Raw genomic sequence first — 23,531 nt, forward strand, 5'->3', positions numbered from 1 at the left:
TCAGAGAGCCAGGAGAGCCCTTGATGGGCCCCCCTTTCAACGCACGACCTGTGGATCCGCTTTTGATGTTTGAGTTGCTCTCCACCTGGCCCGTGGTTTCCTCAGCAAGAGCCGTAGATATGATGGCTGGTGGGAACTGGGGCTTCCCGGCGGGTACTTGGGGAATCTTTTTTTGAGAATTTAGAGGGGGCAATGGAGGTTAAGTTTCCTGATTCAGGCTCCCATGGCTCCACCTTTCTGTGTGATGACAGATGGGCACGGAGAGAAAAATCACAGCATCACTTCAGGGCAGAGTAGATTAAATTCTCTGGACACCGGGTCCTCATCTGTAGGGAGGAGACAGTATTTACTTGCAGGATTTTTAGGGGAGGAAAATGAGACCCGCCCCAGTAAAGCACAAAGCAGACGCTGGCCACGTGGCCGGCGCTCCCGTGGGCTACCTTCCTTTCCTTGCTTCCTCTCAGGTGTGGCTGGCTCCACCTGGCCTCTTGTAGACAGATCTTGCGTGTGGATTCGGGGAGGTGGATGGGGGGGTACTCGGCCAACAGGAAACACCTCCCTTGACCTGCAGCCTCTCCAGGCTGACATGCCTGGAATTCTTGGGGCTGGCTGCTGGGTTTGGTTTCCAGATGTGGAAGCAATTTAAGTTCTGTTTTCATAATCCCCAACAGTTTGCCTCCAAAGTCCATGTTCTCTTTTGAAAAATCAAGACCTTTGGCTCTGTCTGCTAAAGGGGCAGTGGGAGAGACTAGCTGGCCTGCTGGAATCCTTTGTGTTCAGGAGGTAGATTCACCAGGGCAGTCAGATCTGGGACCCTGGGCTTTGTTGGGACAGTTAGACCCCATCAAGGGCTTGATGCCCATGGGAGTAAAAGTTGACCCTGGAACCACCTCCCCTGTGGGTTTTACTTGGAGGTGGGTCACTTAGCCAAGTTCAGCTACAGTATCTGCCTGGCCTCTTGCTCACCATCACTGACCCTGACAGCCAGCCTTGGGGCGGGCGAGAGGACTCTGGTTCTGGCAGTGTCGGGGAGGCTGGCATCACAGCCGAGGAGGGTGCCCACATGTCCCAGGAGTGGTAGAGCGCCCTCCTTCCTAACCTGACCACAACAGAGGGAAGAAGTCTGCCCTAGATTTCAAGTAGCCAGAAATACTGCCTGGCATGGAGAAACTGGTAATATCTTGCTCAATTACTAGGCACTGCTGGCCACAGAGGTGGCCTGGCCCAGGGTTAGAGGCTCTGTGGTTCCAGGGCTAACTGCTGATCTCTTGTCAACCAGTCACTATTTAGGCAAAATAACTTTTATATTTGTACTATAACTACACCGTGTACAGTTCTGGGCAAACAAAAATTGCCTTTGCAATTTTAAGTGCCCATGATTGAACTGGGCACGCGAATCTCTACAATGAAACTATAATACCTGTGCTATTGAGAGAACGTGAGAAATGGAAATAATTTACTTAGATCCGTGTATAAAGTGCTTATGAAACATTTTCTGATAATCGTAGATCCACCAGGCTTCAGTGTCAGCAAAATACAGTCTCTTTAGAAGCAGCAGTATCTCAAAATGATTATGGAAGGGAAGCCAACAATTCCTTTGACCAAAAAAAAAAAAAAAAAAATCACAAGTTTCTTGACAAGGTTCTGGAGATTCAGTAGTTAGTTCTCTGTGGAGGTTGAATTGAATTGACCTTGAAGGAATTTGCTCTTATTATCCGGGTGGGAATGTGGGTGGAAAACACAGACCCTAGCTGAGGGGTCTCCACACAGCCTTCGTAGAGGAGGAGGAAAGAGTATTAGTTTGCTAGGGCTACCCTAACAGCACTCCCTGGTCGTGTGTGTGTCTGTGTGTGCGTGCCTGTGTCTGTCCACGTCCTAATTTCCTAATAAGGACGCTGGTCATACTGGATTAGGGCCACCCTTATAACCTCATTTTAATTTAATTACCTCTTTGAAGACCCTGTCTCCAGCACAGTTACATTCTAAGAGACTGCTGGCTGCGGGGGAGGGGGACACAATTCTGCCCATAACAGAAAGGTTCTCCGGAATCATCCTCCAAGCGGGGGGGAGGAGGAGGAGGAGGAGGGTGAGCGGAGCCTGGCACCCAGGGAGAGCCCAAGAGGAGGGGAGGTAGCTCTGCCTTCAGGCAAAGGCCCGCCATTGATGAGGGGCCCTTCACATTCTTACAGCTTGAGCCGCCCCTCCCTCTTGATCTAGTCATTTGTAACCTAGACTGCTCACCCTTCAGCTCTTATTCTCAAACGCTGGTTTTACCCGAGGATGTTGCGCTGGTCCTCTGAGCTCCCTCTTTCCGCTGACTCTACCTTTAGGATAGCATTTTTAAAGGGTGGCTGCCCCTTTTCATAGTTGTTTTATTTTTTAAAACTTTTAAAAAGTCTATTCAGATCCTTCATGCATTTTATTTAATTTTATTGTATTAATTGATTAATTAATTTGGCTGCACCACGCAGCATGCGGGATCCTAGTTCCCCAGCCAGGGATCGAACCCACACTGCCCTCCCGCCCCCCCACCCTGAGTGGAAGCGCAGAGTCTTAACCACTGGACCACCAGGGAGGTCCCCCCATATTTCTTTTATTTTATTTTATTTTATTTTATTTTTTGGTGGTACGCGGGCCTCTCACTGTTGTGGCCTCTCCCGTTGCGGAGCACAGGCTCAGCGGCCATGGCTTACGGGCCCAGCCGCTCCGCGGCATGTGGGATCCTCCCGGACTGGGGCATGAACCCGTGTCCCCCGCATCGGCAGGCGGATTCTCAACCACTGCGCCACCAGGGAAGCCCCCATATTCCTTTGAAATGGAGCTAAGTTTATGAGAGATTTTACACTTTTCCTTAACCAGTTCAGCAAGTTTGGGGCAACTATCTTTCACGCTCTATGTATGTAAGGTTTACTTCTGATGTATTGAAAAAAATGAGACCTGTAAGAACTGATTATGGGAGGCCACTGCGAGTGGGATTGGCCACCAGCCTGCATGACTCGCATAGGTTTTGCCGTAAGCAGCGCCCTGCAGTGGCTCACAGCACCTGCTCCCCAGCCCTCGTGGCTCCAGAGCCCACCATACAGCCCCTGCAATCGCCGTGCCTCCATCACCACACAAGGGAACTCCACAGTGTTTCGCCGGGAGCCCAGACCAGCCCCTGCAACCAGGACAGACCATCAGGGAGCTGGTCGTGGAGGAGGCCCGCACCCTTAAGGATTCTCATGCCCCGGTGCTCCCCGGTGCTGCTACCATATTTGCTTTATGTCTGTGTGGGAGATTTTTTTCTGAGCCATTTGAAATAAAATTCGGCAAGATGTTATTAAAACTAAGGGCATTTCTCCTTCATAACTAGATACCGTTAACATACCTAACAAAATCGAGCGTCATTCCCTAATATCACCCAGTATCTACTCCATATTCCTGTTTCCCTACTTGTCCCCCAAATACCTTTTACAGCTGGGTGGTGGTTTGCTCGCTTGCTTGCTTGAACTGGGATCTAATCAAAGATAACGTTCAGTTTTTATATCTCTTGGTTAATTGAAAACGATAGTTCTCCCAGTGTGGCCCTGGGACCAGTAGCATCAGCATAAACTGACAACTTGTTAGAAATGCACTTAAAAAAAAAAAAGCCTATTTCAACCTATTGAAATGCACGTTTTCGGACATCACCCCAAACCCACTACTAAATCAGAAACTGATTCAATCTGAGTTTTTAACAATCCACCGCACCCTCCAAATGACTCTAAAGTTTGAGAACCACTCGTCTAGAAAAAGCCCCCTCCCTCCTCTTTTTTTTTTTTTAACATCTTTATTGGAGTATAATTGCTTTGCAATGGTGTGTTAGTTTCTGCTTTATAACAAAGTGAATCAGTTATACATATATATATGTTCCCATATCCCCTCCCTCTTGTGTCTCCCTCCCTCTCACCCTCCCTATCCCACCCCTCTAGGTGGTCACAAAGCACCGAGCTGATCTCCCTGTGCTATGCAGCTGCTTCCCACTAGCTGTCTGTTTTACATTTGGTAGCGTATATATGTCCATGCCACTCTCTCACTTTGACCTAGCTTACCCTTCCCCATCCCCGTATCCTCAAGTCCTTTCTCTAGTAGGTCTGTGTCTTTATTCTTGTCTTGCCCCTAGGTTCTTCATGACCTTTTTTTTCTTTTTTGGGGGGATTCCATATACACGTGTTAGCATACAGTATTTGTTTTTCTCTTTCTGACTTCACTCTGTACAACAAACTCTGGGTCCATCCACCTCACTACAAATAACTCAATTTCATTTCTTTTTATGGTTGAGTAATATTCCATTTTATATATGTGCCACATCTTTATCCATTCATCTGCCACATATTCTTTTTTTTTTTTTTTTTTTTGCGGTATGCGGGCCTCTCACTGTTGTGGCCTCTCCCGTTGCAGAGCACAAGCTCCGGACGCGCAGGCCTAGCGGCCATGGCTCACAGGCTTAGTTGCTCCGCGGCATGTGGGATCTTCCCGGACCAGGGCACGAACCCGTGTCTCCTGCATCGGCAGGCGGATTCTCAACCACTGCGCCACCAGGGAAGCCCTGCCACATATTCTTTATCCATTCATCTGTTGGTGGACACTTAGGTTGCTTCCATGTCCTGGCTATTGTAAATAGAGCTGCAATGAACATTGTGGTCCATGACTCTTTGAATTCTGGTTTTCTCAGGGTATATGCCCAGTAGTGGGATTGCTGGGTCGTATGGTAGTTCTATTTTTAGTTTTTTAAGGAACCTCCATACTGTTCTCCATAATGGCTGTATCAACTTACATTCCCACCAACAGTGCAAGAGGGTTCCCTTTTCTCCACACCCTCTCCAGCATTTACTGTTTGTAGATTTTTTTGATGATGGCCATTCTGACTGGTGTGGGGTGATACCTCATTGTAGTTTTGATTTGCATTTCTCTAATGGTTAATGATGTTGAGCATCCTTTCATGTGTTTGTTGGCCATCTGTATGTCTTCTTTGGAGAAATGTCTGTTTAGGTCTTCTGCCCATTTTTGGATTGGGTTGTTTGGTTTTTTGATATGAGCTGCTTGTAAATTTTGGAGATTAATCCTTTGTCAGTTGCTTCATTTGCAAATATTTTCTCCCATTCTGAGGGTTGTCTTTTCGTCTTGTTTATGGTTTCCTTTGCTGTGTAAAAGCTTTTAAGTTTCATTAGGTCCCATTTGTTTATTTTTGTTTTTATTTCCATTTCTCTAGGAGGTGGGTCAAAAGGATCTTGCTGTGATTTATGTCAGAGTGTTCTGCCTGTGTTTTCCTCTAAGAGTTTTACAGTGTCTAGCCTTACATTTAGGTCTTTAATCCATTTTGAGTTTATTTTTGTGTATGGTGTTAGGGAGTGTTCTCATTTCATTCTTTTCATATAGCTGTCCAGTTTTCCCAGCACCACTTATTGAAGAGGCTGTCTTTTCTCCACTGTATATCCTCGCCTCCTTTATCAAAGATAAGGTGACCATATGTGTGTGGGTTTATCTCTGGGCTTTCTATCCTGTTCCATTGATCTATATTTCTATTTTTGTGCCAGTACCATACTATCTTGACTACTGTAGCTTTGTAGTATCTGAAGTCAGGGACCCTCCCTCTTCTTTATGACTTTCTCTTTTGGAAAAGACCAGGCCAGTTGTCTTAGAAGGTGCCACATTCTTTCTGTCTGACTATTTCCCCGTGGTGATGTGTAACTTGTTCCTCTGTCCCCTGCTTTCCCATTTAGTAGAGGTTAGGTTTTGAGGCTTGATTAGAATTAAATGTTTTGTAAAGACTGTATGATAGGTGATTCTGTGTCCTTCATAATGGAACACATCAGGAGGCAAGTGTGTGATTGGTCCTAATTAGCGGTGCCAGGTTTGATCACTGCATTAAAATGACAGTAGCCTGTTTCCTCCCTGGTAGTGGTACTGGGGGTGGGGTCAGGGGGTTGCAGTAATCTGTAGGGTGATTCTTTGGTATTGGGCGAGTATCCAAATGCTCATCAACCTTTGCTCTAACGGTTTTATTCTACAGCTGTTGGGTGTCATGTATATTTGTGTCCTGTTAAGCTTGTGTTCACACCTTCCGTCTCCCTTCTAATTATCTTGTTTGTGTGCTTTATCATTTACTGAGAGAGATGAGTTAAGATTTGCTCTGTATATTTTGAAACCACGTTATTAGATGATAAACGCTTAGGAGTGTTACATCTTGTTAAATTGATTTTTATCATTTTTTTAATGTCTCTCTATCTCTTGTCTGATATTAATATAGCCCCTCCAACTTTTAGTTGGTGTTTGCATGGTGTATCTTTCTTCATTCTCTTACTTCCCACCTATGTGTGTCCTTATGCTTAAATTGTGTCTCTTGTAAGTGGCGTGTCGTTTTTTTAATCTAGTCTGACAATATTTCTCTTTTAATAGGATGGTTTATTCAATTTTCATTTAATGAATTACTGATATGGTTGAGCTCTTTATTATGCGTCTTTTTGTTCCAGTCTGATCTTTGATTCTCTTTTCCTCCGTTTTCCTGAATCCTTTCGGATGACTTAAGTATTCTCCTCTTCCATTTTCTTCTCCATTAGATTTTTAGCAACACATTTTTATTTTTTAACTGATACCTTTTGACGTGCTCAAATGTGTTATTGGAACAGAAGTGGGGACAGAGGGCTCAGAGTGTCTCCTGGGTGGGGCTATGGCCCCGGTGTGAGCGGCATTTCCAGTGGGGTCCAGGGTCTGACCCGTTGCCTAATGGGCTTGGAGAGCAGATCTTGTCGGCCCTTCCCACACCCCTGGGACTCGAGTGCCACTTACGCCCGCAGCTTCTTCCTCCTTGGACGCACAGAGCCAAAACTCCAGCTGATTCATGCTCAGTGAGCATCGCACTCCGGCAGTGAGCTCGGGCAGCCCTCCTCTCATTGTCAGCAGGCTCCTGGGAAGCTCGTCCTGATCCGAAGGGTGGTGGGTGAACTTGGACCCCGGGAAGCTGGTTAGAAGGTCTGAATGGACATGGAGTGGTCTCCAGCTCTGGTGCCAGTTCAGCGAGACCCCACAGCCTTTAGGGCAGACTGGACATTCAGGTCAGCCGGACAGAAGACCCTTGGCCAGTGCCTGGGTGGTTGCTGCCAGGATCTGCCTCAGAATCTCGCCCCAACCCTTAAGACTTCCAGCCCCTCTCTTCCGCTGCCCTGCAGGGGATTTGCCCACCTCTGGCCTTAGTTTGGCTGCCAGGGGGCCCAATCCAACATCCCTCATTTCTACAGTTTTTCTGGGAGCTACGGCATGCCCTCCTTTCCCTTGCACTCCTGGGGCGCTACCTTAGCAGCAGCGTGTGTGCTGCGGGGAGGGTGTGGGGATCAGGCAGAGAGACAGTTGAGGAGTTGCAGTTAAAACACTGAAAAAAGGTAGTGCGGGCTTCCACGCCCCTTCCACACCCCTTCCGTCATCGTGGTGGTGGTGTGTGCAACAGCAGACCGACTCATCTGACCACCTTGGCTTTATGTAAGTGGGAGTTCTTGAGAAACACGAGCGTGACTTTCTCTTCCCTTCGTTCGTCACCAGCTTGAGGCTCCACAGCTGGTGGAGGCGAGATCCTGGCTTGAACCAAGTCTGCCCGAGAGCCTCAGTCTCCCCGTCTGCAAAACGGGCTGGTTTAGTACCTCCCTCCGGGGGTGATGGGAGAATCAAACCCTCATAGTATTTCCCACCTGAGACTAATAATAAGCTCCTGAGGAAATCCTTTTGTCACTATTGTCCCCCTCCTGGGATCTGCGGGTCTGCTTTATGATGAAAGTAGTGTAACTGCTGGGGCGTCTGCACTGAGATCCACTCCTGGGTGGGAACCTAGTCAAGGGTGGTCTTCAGCCGCCGGTGGTGCCCCCCCTGAAGTGAGGGTTCAGGAGGTGGATCGTGGAGCCCCTGGCTGGGAGGAGACAGCCTGAAAGCTGCTTTGGGTGCCCCACACCTGGGAGGGAGGTTAACTAGAGGGGATTGTGCTCCAGCCTTGGGGGTGGCAATCTGTCTGTTTGCCTGACCTTGGCCTCCCCATCAGAGTGGGAAGCTTGGGCTGCAGAGCTTTGATCTCCCAATGTGAGGTCAGTCCCCAGGGCTGGCTGAGACGGGTGACAACCTCTAATAGTTTGGTGACCTGGTGCCTCCCAGGTTTGCCCTTGGCCCTGTCGTGGGCAAGCTGAGGCCCTGTATCTGAGTCAAGGTTGCTTTTGTTCAGAAGGCAAGGCTGAGGCCCCAGCCCCTCTGTGTGCACCCCTAAATCCCTCTTACTTATTCCCACCCTCACCCCTTGACTGGCCCCCGGGCGACCCTCTGCTGAAAAGTCTCCTACGAGCCATTGATGTTGGCGGCCACAGACAGGAGCTGGGGACAGCCTGCATTGCTGCCAATCTCTACTGCCGCCATCTTTGCTTGGTGAGAGCTGCTGAGCCACAGTGGTGTGTAGTGGATCCTGGCCCAGGTAACCCCATCCCCTCCCTGTGCAGCTGGGGCATTGGCACCAACAAGTTAGCTCCTTAACCTGGATCGTCTGCTACCTGGGGAAAGATGCAGCGAGACCCTGACCAGGCCTGTCACTGTTCCTGGGCTGTTGGCTGGCTGGGAGGGTGGATGAGGGCTTTGACTCCCCACACCCCCAGTCCCCTCTGGCCTGCTCAGCCTGGCCAGGAGGCAGGCTGGCCTCTCCCAGGCCCTGGGCTTAGTTTTTGTCCATGCCTCCCCGCATACCTTCCCTGCAGTGGGGTTCCACGTGTGCCCACGGGTGCTTGGCAGCACGGGAAACTGGGATGTGCCCGCCGAGCTATTTTTACCCAGCCCTGTCGCCGTGGAGCTGTTCTTTGGCTCCACATTACTGCCTGGGGAGCAGAGCCATTGCCAGGGCTGGGGGTGGATAGCCAGAGCCTGGGAGCCTCGCGGACTCCCTCGCCCGGGCAGCATCTCATCCTAACGCTTAATAAAGGGTATAATTAATGCACAGAGAGACCTTCCAAGACAGTGGGCAGAAGACAGCCCTGGTGGGGAGAAAAGAGGCACCTGGCCTGTTGGGAGGGCCGGCTTTGCACCATGGGGTGTCTGGCTCCCAGAAGCCGCACCCAGCCTACCTTCACACCGTGTGCCACCGGGGTCGGAGGGATAGGATCCCGGGGGCTGGAGAGAGACCACTAGGCCAGCATGCACCCCTGGCTGTCTTTTCTCGATACAATGAAGACAATAATAGCTCAGGTTTGAGCACTTTCTGCTTAGAACATGTCCCAACTCATTTAATCCTAATAGTTAACCCCATTCCATAGATGGGGAAACCGAGGCACTGAAGTTCAGTCAAGCTAAGAGCGCAGAGCTGGTAGCTCGGTGCAGGTGGACTGACCAGGGTTTGAACTGGTCGGTCTACCTGCAGAGCTTGCTTCTAACGCCACTCCGCCCCCTGCTCTTTGCCGTGTCTCCAAGCATCCGTGAGGTGTGAGGCATTATTATTCTCCAGGGCAATCTTGCCAGGTAGGTATTTCCATCCCTGTTTTTAATGAGGCTCAGAAATCCAACAGCTGGGTCACAGCCAGCCGGCGACCACGCGGGGATCAGCGGCCAGGCCTCAGGCTTCCTGCGCTGGGCTCTTGCCGGCGAAGCGTCAGCAGTGCAGTTTGGGCCCAGTTGCTGATCACCTGCCCTGTGCTCCCTGTGCTGCTGACCGTGGGGTTCAGATGTAGAAATCCTCACGTCCACCCCTTTAGGGGCTTCCCTCTCCCCGGGAGTGTGGAAATGGGGTCACCTGGAGTCAGCTGCTAGGAAAACGGGCCAGGTGGGGTAGCGGGAGGACCAAAGGAAGCGGTCGAGTCTGGGCCCTGCCGCACCCCCTCCGAGGGTGTGGCCAGTGGGGTGTTGTTGGCCCCTCTGAGGCCTGGAAGGGCCCCACAGGTACTGATGCTTAGCCTTCTCACCAGCCATTGAATGCAGCTCGTGCCAACTTGCTACAGGGGAAGATGTGGCTTTGGGGCCTGCTGGCGGGTGAAGGCTGCTCCTGAGACTGGAGAAGGAGGGCCCCCCGGGCAGGTTTTGTGCCTCCAGGCTCCCACACCCAGCCCGGGCCGGCGGCACCCAGCCCCAGCCAGAGACGGGGGTGGGGGGCTGGAGAATGCCGGTGCTGCAGACCTGCCCTGCCGGAGCGGCTACCTGGGACATGTTTGCCCAGCCTTGGGCCTCAGAACTCTCCAGAAACCCTCTTGAGGATGACCTGCCTCCTGGCCGCCTGTCTGTCCAGGATCTCACCGGTTGACTAGCGGGGGAACCGTGGGCTGCAGGGGCAGCTCGGCTTCTGCAACACGCAGCCCCTAAGGAGGCCGGGTCCCGAATGAATGCTTCCACAGCTGCCAGCTCTTTGGTGCCTGTGAAAATTGTCACATGTGGTCCTCAGAGTAGCCTCTGAGGTAGGGGTGACTGTCCCCATTCTGTAGGTGAGGAGTCAGGAGCTCGGAGGTCACTTGCCCAAGGTCACACCGCTTGTGAGTGGCCGGGCCAGCCAGGACTAAAAACCCAGTCTGCCAGGCTCCAGAGCAGCACCGTCACCCAGCCCCGCTCACAGGGGTGTCCTGGGGCCCCTCCAGGTGACCTGGAGTGCGCTGGACATATGCCAGCCACGCCCGTGTGGCCCTGGCGGGACAGGGAGCTCCATGTGCAGGACTGGCTCTGGGTCCTGAGGAACATGGGTCACCCACACATGTTGCCTGGAGCTACCTGCCGAGGACACTGTCCCTTCCCTAAAGGCCCCCCCAAAAACTCAGACACCCCCTTTCTGTGAAATCCCACTCCCCCTCCAGAGCAGGCCTAGGATCCGGGACCACCAGGCCTCCTCTGACGCCCGAGGAGCTCGCTGCTGCAGAGGGAGGTCTGGATGTGGACCAGGTGGCCTGGGGCAGGCGGGCAGCTCTCGGGGTTCTCGGCCTAGAAGTGCCCACTAGCAGGAGGTGCCCCGTGGAACGATGTCCTCCTTCTCCCCCCACCTTCCCCCAGCTCCATCCCGGGGCTGCCGCAGCCCAATTTCCTGCTGTCGGGGGGAATCGGCCTGGGGTTTGTCTGGGAGCTCTGGAATCTTGGAGCAACAGGAGACTCTGCCTCACCGCCCCCAGGCAGATTACTCTTTAGCTCTTGCACGTTCCCCAGAGTTCTTCCCCTTCACGGAAGCACATGTGACACGGGGGCTCCATGAGGGCCCCGACCAGCCCAGGGCCCTGACTGGAGGGTAACTGGGCCTCAGGAAGCCCCTGCTGTCGGGTGCAGCATCTTCCCAGGCCTTCTGGAAACCCCGTGAGGATGGTACTTTTATTATGGATGAGTTCTTCCTCTTCCTTTGTAAATTTATCTAAAAAGTATAAAAGAAACTGGCTCAGAAGGGTTTCTGATGTGACTTTGGTTCTCCCAGCCAGGGAATGATGGCTCCAGGTGGGGTGAGAGGTTGCCTTCCAGCACCTTCCAGCAGCCATCCCTGCTTGCCTCCCTCCCTGAGCTGTCTGAGATCACAGCAGGCTGTCCCCCAACCTCAGCTCCGCACCCCACCCAGTGCTACACTCAGCCCTTCCCTGGAGGACCAGGGAGAGAGTGGAAGCTGGGCTGGGACCCAGGCCCCCAGGAAGGAGCACGGATGACAGGGCCACTTTTGTCCAGGAAAAAAAGCCAAACTGGTGCCATTCCAGACTAACCAAGGTATACAGTTAGTTACTTTTCTTTCTTTCTTTCTTTTTTTTTTTTTTGATGGAGTATATTCTTTTTATTTATTTATTTATGGCTGTGTTGGGTCTTCGTTGCTGTGCGCAGGCTTTCTCTAGCTGCAGCAAGTGGGGGCTACTCTTTGTTGTGGTGTGCAGGCTTCTCATTGCGGTGGCTTCTCTTGTTGCAGGGCACGGGCTCTAAGCACGCAGGCTCAGTAGTTGTGGCTCACGGGCTCTAGAGCGCAGGCTCTGTAGTTGTGGCGCACGGGCTTAGTTGCTCCGCGGCATATGGGATCTTTCCGGACCGGGGCTCGGACCCGTGTCCCCTGCATTGGTAGGCGGCTTTTTAACCACTGCGCCACCAGGGAAGCCCAGTTACTTTTCTTATAGCTGTCTTTATATTATTTAAATTGGGGGGAAAATTACAGATCTTAGTGGGATGTAACCCCATTGTATCGATAAGTGGAAAATGCATTTAATATACCTAACCTACCAAACGTCATAACTTAGCCTAGAATACCTTAAACAAAGTTACCCAGCACAAAGCCTATTTTTAAATGAAGTGTTGAATAGCTCATGTAATTGATTGAACGCTGTACCAGAAGTGAAAAACAATGGTTGTAAGTATATCAGTGGTTCCCCGTCGTGATCGGGTGGCTGACGGGAGCTGCGGCCGCCCAGCATCAGGCGAGAGCATCAGAGCACACATCGCTAGCCGGGGGAAAGAGCAAAATTCCAACTTTGAAGTAGTTTCTACTGAATGCCTATCACTTTCACTCCATTGTAAAGTCAAAAAATCTTTGGTTGAGCCATTGTTAAGTTGGAGGACATCTGCACTAGAAATGGTTTTGAAGTTATAGTTAAAATTTCCACTTGCCTTGGGCAACCAGTTGTGGCTTGAATGAAGAGGTGTAGACGTAGGGAGAGCAGCCATTATTTTGGTTGGTTGGTTGGTTGGTTTTTGCGGTACTCGGGCCTCTCACCGCTGCGGCCTCTCCCGTTGCGGAGCACGGGCTCCGGATGCGCAGGCTCAGCGGCCAGGGCTCACGGGCCCAGCCGCTCCGCGGCATGTGGGATCCTCCCGGACCGGGGCACGAACCCGCGTCCCCTGCATCGGCAGGCGGACTCTCAACCACTGCGCCACCAGGGAAGCCCAGAGCAGCCGTTTTTTAAGAGAGAAGGCTGGCGTGTCGAGAGCGTGTGTGCACACGTGTAGTAGAGGAGGGTGTTGGGGTGGGTGAGGGGCTGGGACTAGGCGTGTCGGGAGCCTGGCTCCAGGTCTCAGGTCCGTCTGTAGCCGGGAAGTTCCAGGCAGTCCCCTCCCTCTCCGAGTCTCATCTTCCCTGAGTGTCAGATGGAGAAGATGAATCCTTCATCCTGCCCTGTACACTCCACGGAGCTCTCCCAGGGCTGCTGTGAGAGCCGAACGGTGTGTGTGGGAGACAGACAGGATGCTTTGTCAAGTGTGAAGGGCTGGGCAGGTGGGGACTCTGCTTAGTCAGAGGGTAAAAATATGCCCAGGAGGTGTTGGTCTAGTTGGGAGGGAGGGACCCCTGTGGGGTGTCTGAGCGCTCCTGCTGCCCCTGCTGTGGCTGAGACAGGCCACTCGAGACCACTCTTTCCACCCTGGGCAGGGCCTTGGGCCAGGTGTCAGGAGTTATGGGTATGTCGCTGTGGGACCTCAGGTGAGGGGGTTGGTCCCCACCTGTGTACCATGAGTTGGGTGTTGGGACAGAGTGCCTGGCAGAAACGCGGCCTCCGTATCTCAGTGTCCAGTGAGGCAGGTGTAAGTTGGCCAGAAGCCAAGCCAGATGCTTAATCACGGGTGCTGGGCTCCACTTGGCCCACTGCCTACCTTCTGGGGGCAGGGTGGGCGGCAGCCTCTTGCGGACCCCTGCTGACGTGGTTCCAGGGGGAAAGCATGGGCGTTGGTGACTCACCGTCCAGTCCCAGCCCTGCCACCGACCCCCACGTGGCCCCAAGCAAGTCACTTCACCTCCCTACACAGAGGGGGAAGGAGACCCACCTCTCAGGGCTGTGAAGACGAGAAACAACGCCCACTTGCAAAGTGACCAAGCCCTCTTGTGAGCCACAGAGCAGGGACTCCCAGCCAGCGCTGCCTTTCCCCTGCCACGTGTCTGCGAGGGTGGAAAGCTGCAGGTGGAGGAACAGAGCACACGCCTTGCTTCTCCGTGAGCCCCAGCTCTCCATGGAGGGCCTCTCTCCAGGTGACCACACACTAGCCCGGACATTCCCTGCTGGGGGCAGGAAGGGGGCGGCATGTGGAAGGGGCCGCATTAGGCGGAGTGCCTGGGCTTCATAATTAGTAATGTGTTCCTGTGATGTGTCTCTCCTCATGGTCGCCATGGGGTTTGAAAATCCATGAAGCGTGGGTTGCGTCCATGATAAATGGAACCAAGCGAGCGGTGGCCAGAGGCAGGTGGGACCCTCTGCCTACCGGCCAGTGGACTTCTGGCAGGTTACTCTCTGAGCCTCGACTTCCTCGTTAGTAAAATAGGGATGGGAATCCCTGTCCTGAAGGGTCCTGAAGCCCAAACGGGGTAATATATTAACTCTGAGCTCGGTCTCCGGAACTCGGTGGCGGTTCTGTAAATGTCGGTTTCCCTTTCTTTCTACTGGGACAGCTTCGGGCTTGCAGACAAGAGCTTGCCTAGGACACAAGATCTGATAAGGTTGGGGGCTGTGTGGGATTGATGAGTGACATGTAGGTGCAAAGGGCCGCGTGAGCTCTCGGGGGGAGTTTAATTACACAGCCCCTCGGCCTCCACGGTCAGGGGCTCCTGGCTGCCTGATGCCGGCTTTATTGGTCCATCTGGTGCTCAGCCCGAGTCATGGCACAGGCAGGAGCCAAGCTCATTAATCGCCATCTATTCTTGGCGCCGGCGTGTGTCTTGGCGGGGCCGGAGCCCCTGGAGAGCTGTGTGCTCACCGGCGGAGAGCTGCACACGTCTGGGCGGGCCCAGCCAAGCCGCTCGCTGACCACCTCCCTTGGATGTCCCTGATCCCGTTCTTGCCTGAGAGGCCCCGAGGCTTTTCACAGCCCTTGTTACTGTTACTCTTCTGGTGGTCCTGGGGCTGGAGGACGCACCCTTAACGGGGGCCCTGGCAGCCCTATAGCTAAGGAGCACGCTGAGGAACCGGGGTAATAGTTGACGTCTGCGGTGGGAGCAGGCGGAGGCTGTCACCTCCAAGGTTCCTTCCTCCTCGGGGGCAAAGCAGCCCCGAGAACTGGTTTGTAGAGATCTGCCTCTCAGACTAGGTAAACTCTGAATAAAGCCAGAGCTCTTCTCCTGTAAGATGGTTTTAGCAAAAGGCTTGGGCAAACCTTTATGGTGCGCTGACATTGCCGGGCAGGGTGCTAGGCACCGAGGACCAGTCCAAAGCTCGGACTTGAAAGAACCTAGAATCCTTGCTCCCCAGCTTGGCTGTGGCAGGGCCGGGCCAGATCTGTGGCCTAGACTTATCCACTGAGGTCCTGCTGTGACACAGCGATCCCTCTGTGAGATTCCATCGCCACTCTCAACTTACCGAGGCCAGAACTGAGGTTCAGAGATGCTCTTTGACATGCCCAGGACCGTGGGGGGCAGACCCCATGCTGGGCAGTCCCTGTATCATGCCGCATCAAGCTCTGCTAGGTCAGAGTCATTGTCACTGGGGCTGGTGCCTTTTCAATCACTAAGAGGCCTTCTCGGAGTCACTTGGCTTCCTGTGCAGACTATGTGTTGGGCGCCCTGCCAAGCAGCCCAGGTGCCCTGGATGATGCAGCTGGCCCGGCTGTGGCCCTTCTCCATGGAAGGCTGGCCCGGAGGTTCCCACCCTTCACTGGCCTTGCATGAGAGGTCCCCGAGGTGAATCATCTGCCAGGGTCTCACACCCGAGGTTTCAGTGTCTGGGCTTCCCGTCCCCGCCGTCCCCGCCGTCCCCGGCCCTGCCGGCGTCCTTGCGGTCTGAGGAGCAGTGCTGAGCCTCGGGGAGCCAGGCTCACTCGCGCTGCCCCCCTCTGTCTTCCCCAGGGCAGCGAGGTGCCAGACCCCACCTTTGCTGATGGCGAGCTCCTCCCCAGGGAGTCCGGCTTCTTTCCTGTGGATGAGGACGAGGCCATGACGCTGGCCCCGCCCGAGGGCCCCCAGGAGTCGGACATGGACGGCCCCACGGAGAGCGCCCGGAGCCTGGAGGGGCCGGTGGGGATTCCTGCCGAGGAGAAGGATGCAGGGCTCGGGGGCCTGTTCCTTCCAGAGGACAAGTGAGTTAAAACTGCCTAGAGCTCCACGTGTGAGGAGAAGGTGATGGTCACGGCCGGAGATTTGGAGAGGGAGGAGAGGGCTATCAATCTTACCATGTGAAATTGTCGGTTTTTAATCATGTTCGACCTTCAAGAAAAAGGCAAGTTCATATGTTTCAACCTAGTAGATTTCCTCAGTGCAGGGGTTTGCAAACCCAAGTGGCCCTGGGAATCACACTGTCGAGGAGGGGGCCCTTTGGAGCTGTTCACCCGTGTTGCTTCCCTGGGGCGGTCCCTCCGCTGCACTGGCGACCAGCCAGCCCAAGGACAGCTGGTCCGCGGCCAATCATCTGCCACCTAATCATCCTGGTGCTTATCTGGGGCCAGTCACCAGGAGGCGGCCAGCAGCGTGCCCTGCGGAGAGATTTAGTACAATTTACAGGAGAAAGAAGTGAGGAATGTGACTAATTCAGCCCGAGGTGCTAAGGAGCCTGAGGACAGATAAATAAGTGAATGAATAAAATAAGGTGGAGATACGCGGAGACTTGATCTTCAGTGCCCCATCCTTAACGCTGTGATCCTTAGATGGAAACCAGGGTTCCTCGGGGGCACAGTTTGAAAATCACTGTTTCCCATTCTTTGCAAGGGCTCATCAGTAGGTTGGAGAGATCCTAGTAAGGATACACAGAAACTGCTGTGCAACGACTCACGGGGAGATGTGTTGTGGCAGGTGATGAGTTAGTTGTACTTCTTTGTTCTTAGGTTGTAGACGGGGTTCAGCCAGCCACCGACTCTGTCCCAGGCCACACTGGGTCACCTGTGAGAGGCCTGGGGTCTCTGACCTGTGTTCGGTGGCCTTAGGCTTCTTTGGACTAGAAATCCGCTCTGTGAACTAGGAGAAGCATCCTGCCCACCGGCTCATTGTTGTTTATTTTTAAACCTCATTCATTGTTGGAGCGCAGAACTTGAAAAAGGGAGGAAGAGTGAGAATGAAGGGCAAATAACTTACTTTACTCACGGTCCCACCACCCAAACCCAAGACCTCTTGCCATTTAAATATTTTTATTCCCTGCTTCACCTTCTTCTGCGTAGACCCTTTACATGCATAGACTTATTATGTCTAAAATCTTACATCTAACTTTTAGTTTAATTTTTAGTTTTAATTTTTAAAACTTCAAAATAATTTTTTTTTTAGTTTAGTTTTTAGTTTTAATTTTTAGTACGTTCTTCGATCAAAAAAGATTTCGCTTTCAATTTTTCCACATTACTGCCAGTATTTTTTACAAACCTATCCACAATGATTTGAGAGTCCATAGTTTATGTGACCATTTCATTTACCGATATATAGTATAACTTGACAGCTAATTCAGTGTAGCTGTCCGTACACCATTAAGTTGTAAGCAATGTTTGGCTGCTCTAGGGCAGCATCGGTTTGAACATCTCTCGTGCACAAACCTTTTTTGTGGTGAGGTGTTTCCCTTAGGCTAAGGTCCCTAGAGTGTGCTTACCAGGTCGAGAAGTGCAGGCTTCATCAGGCTCCTGGTGTCTCGGCGCCCGTGGACCTCCTGGAAGGTGTGGCCAGTTTCGGCCCCGCAGGCTGTGGTGGCGCCTCGTCCACAGCCGACCCTTGTCTTACGCTCAGGTCCCTGGGCCACACTCCGTCCGTGACCACGTCGGACCTCTCCACGCACTCCACCACCTCACTCATCAGCAACGAGGAGCAGTTTGAAGATTACGGGGAGGCGGATGACGTGGACTGTGCCCCCAGCAGCCCCTGCCCCGACGACGAGACCAGGACCAACGTCTACTCAGACCTGGGGTCGTCGGTGTCCTCCAGGTGGCCCCTTGGGTCTGGAGTGGCATTTGGGGTCCAGGAAAAGTGGCAGAACCAGTCCAGCCTCCTCCTAGCGGGGGTTCAGCTGGAGGAGTCGTGAGCTAAGTGGGCTCTGCTCCTGTAGTTGTGGGGAGGGGGTCGGGCGGGGGGTGCTGCCTTTGCACCCTGATTGGGGGTCTGGAATTCCTCCTTCCTTCTGTCTTGGGGAAGAAACACAACCAATCTGGAAGGCCGAAGGCTCCAAGTGGCCTATTGATACCTTTCCGCGCAGCTGAGTCATTACTCTGACCTTGGCTCTCAGTTGCCTTCTCTGTGGAAAGGGTACAGCTCATTGCCTTCGTCTCTCTGAGAGCACTGGAGGAGGGAGATCTACTGCTGTACTTCCACTCCCCACTCCCCCACCCCCAAACACACACACACACACACACACACACACACACACACACACACACACACACGGCTCACAGGTTTTGGAGAATCTAATAATAAGCTCAGCAGGACCGGGCAGGGCACCAGACTGGACAGCAGTTCAGAAGGTGATTTCTTTCCCTCTCATGACCCAGCGCGGGGCAGACGCCTAGGAAGATGCGGCACGCGTACAACAGCGAATTGCTGGATGTTTACTGCTCTCAGTGCTGCAAGAAAATCAACCTGCTCAATGATTTGGAAGCCCGGCTGAAAAACCTGAAGGCCAACAGGTGAGGCCCCGGGGCCCAGCATAGGGGCGGGTGGGGTGGGGACCAGAGGGATAAGCAGCAGGGAAGGTGGCCCCGCTCTGTCCTGGCAGGTGATCGGGGGCTGCTTCTCAGGGCCAAGCTGATCAGTGAGGGCAGGAAAAAGCCTCGCCCGCACTTTGGTCTCTTGCAGCGGGGGCAGGGGAAGGAGTGGGCTAAAGGCTTCTCTGTCCAACCATCCTTACCCCTCTCTCCCCCCACCCCACTCTCTGTCTCTAGCCCCAACCGGAAGATCTCTAGCACAGCCTTTGGACGGTAAGACCTCCCTCAGGGTAGTGCGGGCGGAACGCTGTCCCCTTTCACTGTGCTCCTGCTGCCAGGGTGGCCGACTCCGTGCCAGTAGCCCAGAGCCAGCCGGCGCCCTGCATGCGTTTGCACGTGCAGAGGGCGACGAGGCGTCCGTCCCAGGCAGTGCAGGCAGAGGAGGCTGCACTTGCGAGAAGGCGGGCCGGCCTCCTTGCCGTCTCTTCTGTCCCTTCTGGCAGCGGGCGGCCTCTCCACGCCCTCCATAGCCCCCGCCTCGGGCAGGCACACCAGGGGTGCCCCGAGAGACACAGCCACCCTCGCGGCCGCCGGTGCCTTTCCCTGGGCTTCCCGCCGCAGAGGTGGGGCGTGAGGGTCCCCACTGGAGCTGGGCCCGCCGCTCCAGGCGAAATCCTGCACAGCTGACCTCCTGGGCCTGCCAGGGTCCCGCTCCCACTCTCCTGCAGACTCGCCCCAGTTCCACACTCGGGGCTCTGGGAGCTGCCAGCAGGTGTCCAGGAGCTGGGGTGGGACAGTCTCTTGGCTGAGACCCTGGCTGCTGGCTGGGAGGGGGAAGCGGCTGGGCTCTGCCTCAGGCAAGAGTTACCTGGACAGCAGTGCCCGTTTCCAGTCCCAGCCACCGTCCTACCGTCCTAAAAAGCCTGGTGGGTCTCCCTGCCCCTGCCCACCACCTGGGTCCCCAGAGATGTAGCTGGAGCCGGCTTGGTAGAGGGCTGGGTGGTCTCAGGGGGCCCAGGCCCTCTGCCGGGGCCGTAGTACCAGGCTGCCTGCACGGGGCGGTTCTCCAGGTGGAAGGGGCCAGGGGTGGGGGGCTCCTCCACCAGCTCTGGTCTGTGGCAGCTGCCGGCTGGAACAGCGGTGTGCCCAACAGCCTACTGACGCGGCGGGAAAGGGCTCTGATGGATCGGCCATGTCCGCCGGGGCTCAGGAGCCCCGTCTGCCGTCCTCAGAGCAGAACGATCTCTTGAGTTCGGAAGTCAGGCCACTCTGCTCCCCCTGACTGGGTGAGGGCACCCTCCCTGGGGTCCCGGGTGCTCCCCCAGCCCATAGCCTGAGTCTGGACCGCAGTCTCCCCAGGGCCCCTGCAGCCAGACATGCCTCCCCCCACCGTGTGCAGGCAGCTCATGCACAGCAGCAACTTCAGCAGCAGCAATGGCAGCACCGAGGACCTGTTCCGGGACAGCATCGACTCCTGTGATAACGACATCACTGAGAAGGTGGGCCTGGGGTGGGAGGAGGGGCTCCTGACGGCTGCCTGGGGACCTGGGAGACCCTGTCCCTGCCCAGGAGTCGGGGACAGGTGGCCCCGATCACATGGGCACATCCACCCCCGGCCCCACCCAGCACGACTCTGCACTCACAGTCACGCGGGGGTCCTAGCCGTCAGTCCCACCATTGTTAGGTTCTCAGTCCCGTGGACTTCAAGGTTTCCTCTACCCCACCCCTGCCCCCTGTGGTAGGTGAGTTTTCTGGAAAAAAAGGTGACAGAGCTGGAGAATGACAGCCTGACCAACGGGGACCTGAAGAGCAAGCTGAAGCAGGAGAACACGCAGCTGGTGCACAGGTCAGGCCCGGCCTTGGCTGAGACGCGGGCCTGGAGGGTGGCGGTCCGTGTTACTGAGCCCCCAGGAGAAGCTGGGCGGAGTGAGGCGGGGTGGGTAACCTGCAGGTCCTCCTAGCTCTGAGGGTCTGTGATATGTCAGCCCCTGGCTGTGGGCCCTGCCCACGCTGGGTGCCCAGGAGGACAGGTCTTTGGGGACAGGGAGACAGGCAGAGCTTTGACCTCGGCCCCCCAGGTCTGCAGCCCCAGCTCGGGTGAAAGGGAGGAATTGGGATCCATTTCCTGTCTCTCTCTGTCCCACAACGATGAGAGCCTGACCTCCCTTCTGGGGGACAAGCTCTGCGGAGGGAGAGGCTGGTGCGAGTTGGGGGTTCACACCTGCCACCGGTGGGGAAGGGTCCAGGCATTGCTGCGCCCAACAGAGGCCCGCTGAACGTGACTCAGTGCGGTGGTGCGTGTATGGTGTAGTCCTCACAGGATGGCATAAAACTGGTAAACTGACCCCCATCCAGGGTCTGGTCCTCAACAACCTTGTAGGGCCCAAAGATGGGTCCTCTTGTACACCCCAGAAGTTCAGCTCCATGGAGGGACTGTTGCCAGTGAAAGGTTCCCCAGACTGATATACCAACTAGGCCGCCAGTAGTGGGGTTACGACGTCCACAGTGGGGCCTGGCCTTACCCGGCTCTGGCAGGCTCACCACCAGCCAGGATGTGCCTATCTTTGCAGTCAGGGTGCCCAGTGAGCTGAGCTATTGATCGGAGGGGGACCAGCCGGGAAGGAAGGGGGCAAAAAGAGTAGGTGAGGCCTGAGGGCTGTTTGATCCACTGTGGCGAGGCCAGCTCTCTGTGCCCACCCTGGGAGAACCCCTTCAACTGCCAGGGCTGCCCCCTCCCGGCTCCGGTGGCAGGTGTGGCTGGCACACCTCTCCTTAGATGCCATGGGGTCCCTCGTTCATCTGTCAGCAAAGCGGCCGGCCCACAGTCGGGGTGTCAGGGTCCTGGGGTCCGGGGCTCCCAGGGGTCGCAGCCTGGGTTCGGGGGAGGAGAGTCAGGCCACAAGAGCTTGCCCTGCACTGGAGTCCTTGCCCCTCTCCTCAGGGTGCACGAACTGGAGGAGATGGTGAAGGATCAGGAGACCACGGCCGAGCAGGCCCTGGAGGAGGAGGCTCGGCGCCACCGTGAGGCCTACAGCAAGCTGGAACGGGAGCGCAGCACGGAGATCGAGCTGCTGAACACCAGGTGGGCCTGCGGGATGGTCCAGTGCCCTCCGCCCTCTGATGCGCCCTCACACCCAGCTCTCGCCCTGTGGGCAGGCGCCGTTCCCATTGTATGGGTGGGAAAACTGAGCCCCGGGGGGAAACCTCCTGTAAATCTACTTTTGATACTTGAACACATGGATGTGTTCTCTAGGAAGCAGCCAAAAGAATGTTCTTAGTAGGTACAACTGGAAACGATGCTTGTCTAACAATAGGAGAATAGGTTAAAAAACAAAACAAAACAAACCCAGTGGTCTTGCCCTGAGACCTGTACTGGGTCTTCTGTCCAGGGTTGGAGCGCCCCCTGCTGTCAGATTCTTCCCGACCCTGAACACTGGGGAGCACTGACCCCAGGCCCCAGGGACCAAGGATAAGCAGGGCTGCTCCTGGGCCTCGGGTATGGCTGTTGGAACCTGCGGCAGGCAGGGAGAGGAGGACGGACGTGGGAGTCTGGCTCAGTCCCCCATTAGCTCCATGATGTTGGACATACTCGGTCACTCTCTGGGCCTCAGTATCCGTCTGTCAACCCTCCCTGGAGAGTGACCAAGAAGGCAGGTCGGCTGATGCGCGTCAGACCACTGCACACAGGTGAGGGCTCTGATGATGCCAAGGCCCTCCCTGGACACAGGCCAGGGGGGGCCACCTGGGCCCCTGGCAGAGAGGATGGCTGCCCCTGCTCTTCTCAGGCCCCCTGTGGCCCCGGTCTCTGAGCTGAGCCTCTGGAGTCTGACAGGTCCAGCCGGGGTGGAGGGTGGGTTGGGAGGTGGGCTCCCTCCTTGTACCTCACAGCTGGAAGGCAGGTGGTCCCCTGCCTGCTGAAGTCAAGCAGGCCCAAAGGAACTTGGTGGGCCAGACCCCTGTGCAGCTGGGTGAGACCTCCCAACTACCCAGTGCCTGAGACCCGCTTTGTCCCCTTTATTGATCAGGGCTTCATCTTAAGTTTCCACGGGTGTTCTAGAAGCTGCTGTTTTGCATCTGTTTCTTAATGAGGCAGGTACCTCATTAAGCATCACGTTCTCTGCCTGCTCCTGACAGCCGGCCGGTCGGCTGGCCTGGGAGAGGTGACTGGGACGCAGGTGGTGGAAGAAGACCGTGGGAGTGCGGACCAGGGCCCAGGCCGAGCACTGTCCCCTAACCCGTGCCCCTGTCCAGCTCCAGGGGGCGCTGTTCCCACAGACGCTGCAGGCAGCGCTCCCAGAGTCTGCAGTGTGCTTTGTGCCTCCAGAGAGGTGGCCTCGTCGGGGGAGTGGCGGGGGGTCTGAATCCCCCTTAGGACCTGGCCCAGGCGCTTCTCCTGGGGAGCCCAGAGGGCAGTGGGGGCCAGGAAGCCCTCTCTCCACGAAGGAGGACACGACAATGGGAAGGAGAGGGAATGCCCTACCAGAAATGGCCCTGCACTGTCCTGGTGCCACTGGCCAACAGCCCAAATCACCTACCCCTCTTCTCAGTTCACTGAAAACTGACCTGGACAGTCCCTGGTGAACACTAACACAGAGGAACCACTGCCCGTGGGCGTCAGAGGCAGCTGCAGTGAGCGCTCGCTCGGAGGGCAGAGCCCTGGGGGAGATGCGGGGAAGAAGGTCGCCTTCCAATGGTGAATCCGAACAGGAGGGCCCTGCCCCAGATGCCACAGGAAGACTCTCTCCATTAGCAGAAGAATACCACTGCCTGTTTCAGGTCCTAAGCAGTATGCAGAAGGAACCTTATGTTCTTATTCATTCACAAACAAGTGTTCCCTTTTATACAAAAATAATAATAACTCAGGGTCTTTACCATTTTGCCTTGGATGACAGGAGCTCAAAGCCATATTACCATTTGGAACAATTATTCATATTCTCCCTCTTTCTCTTTCTCTCTCTCTCTCATTTCTGGTATGTACCCTCCAGGGAGCGGAGAATTGCTGCAAACTGTCAAATTGTGAGGGAATCTCCATTTTTGAC

General features: G+C 54.9%; 1 protein-coding gene across 1 annotated transcript in view; it reads left to right on the plus strand.

Annotated features, from left to right (window-relative positions):
• RAB11FIP4 (RAB11 family interacting protein 4) overlaps nucleotides 1-23,531 on the plus strand; it is a 120,051-nt gene that overhangs the window by 91,463 nt on the left and 5,057 nt on the right. The window contains exons 4-10 of the mRNA XM_067020830.1: nucleotides 15,734-15,963; nucleotides 17,585-17,779; nucleotides 18,340-18,474; nucleotides 18,730-18,765; nucleotides 19,892-19,991; nucleotides 20,235-20,338; nucleotides 21,434-21,574. Coding sequence (XP_066876931.1) covers nucleotides 15,734-15,963; nucleotides 17,585-17,779; nucleotides 18,340-18,474; nucleotides 18,730-18,765; nucleotides 19,892-19,991; nucleotides 20,235-20,338; nucleotides 21,434-21,574 — 941 coding nt within the window. The remainder of the gene's footprint in view (nucleotides 1-15,733; nucleotides 15,964-17,584; nucleotides 17,780-18,339; nucleotides 18,475-18,729; nucleotides 18,766-19,891; nucleotides 19,992-20,234; nucleotides 20,339-21,433; nucleotides 21,575-23,531) is intronic.

This window comes from Kogia breviceps, chromosome 19, assembly GCF_026419965.1.
Source record: "Kogia breviceps isolate mKogBre1 chromosome 19, mKogBre1 haplotype 1, whole genome shotgun sequence".
NCBI classification, from domain to species: domain Eukaryota; kingdom Metazoa; phylum Chordata; class Mammalia; order Artiodactyla; family Physeteridae; genus Kogia; species Kogia breviceps.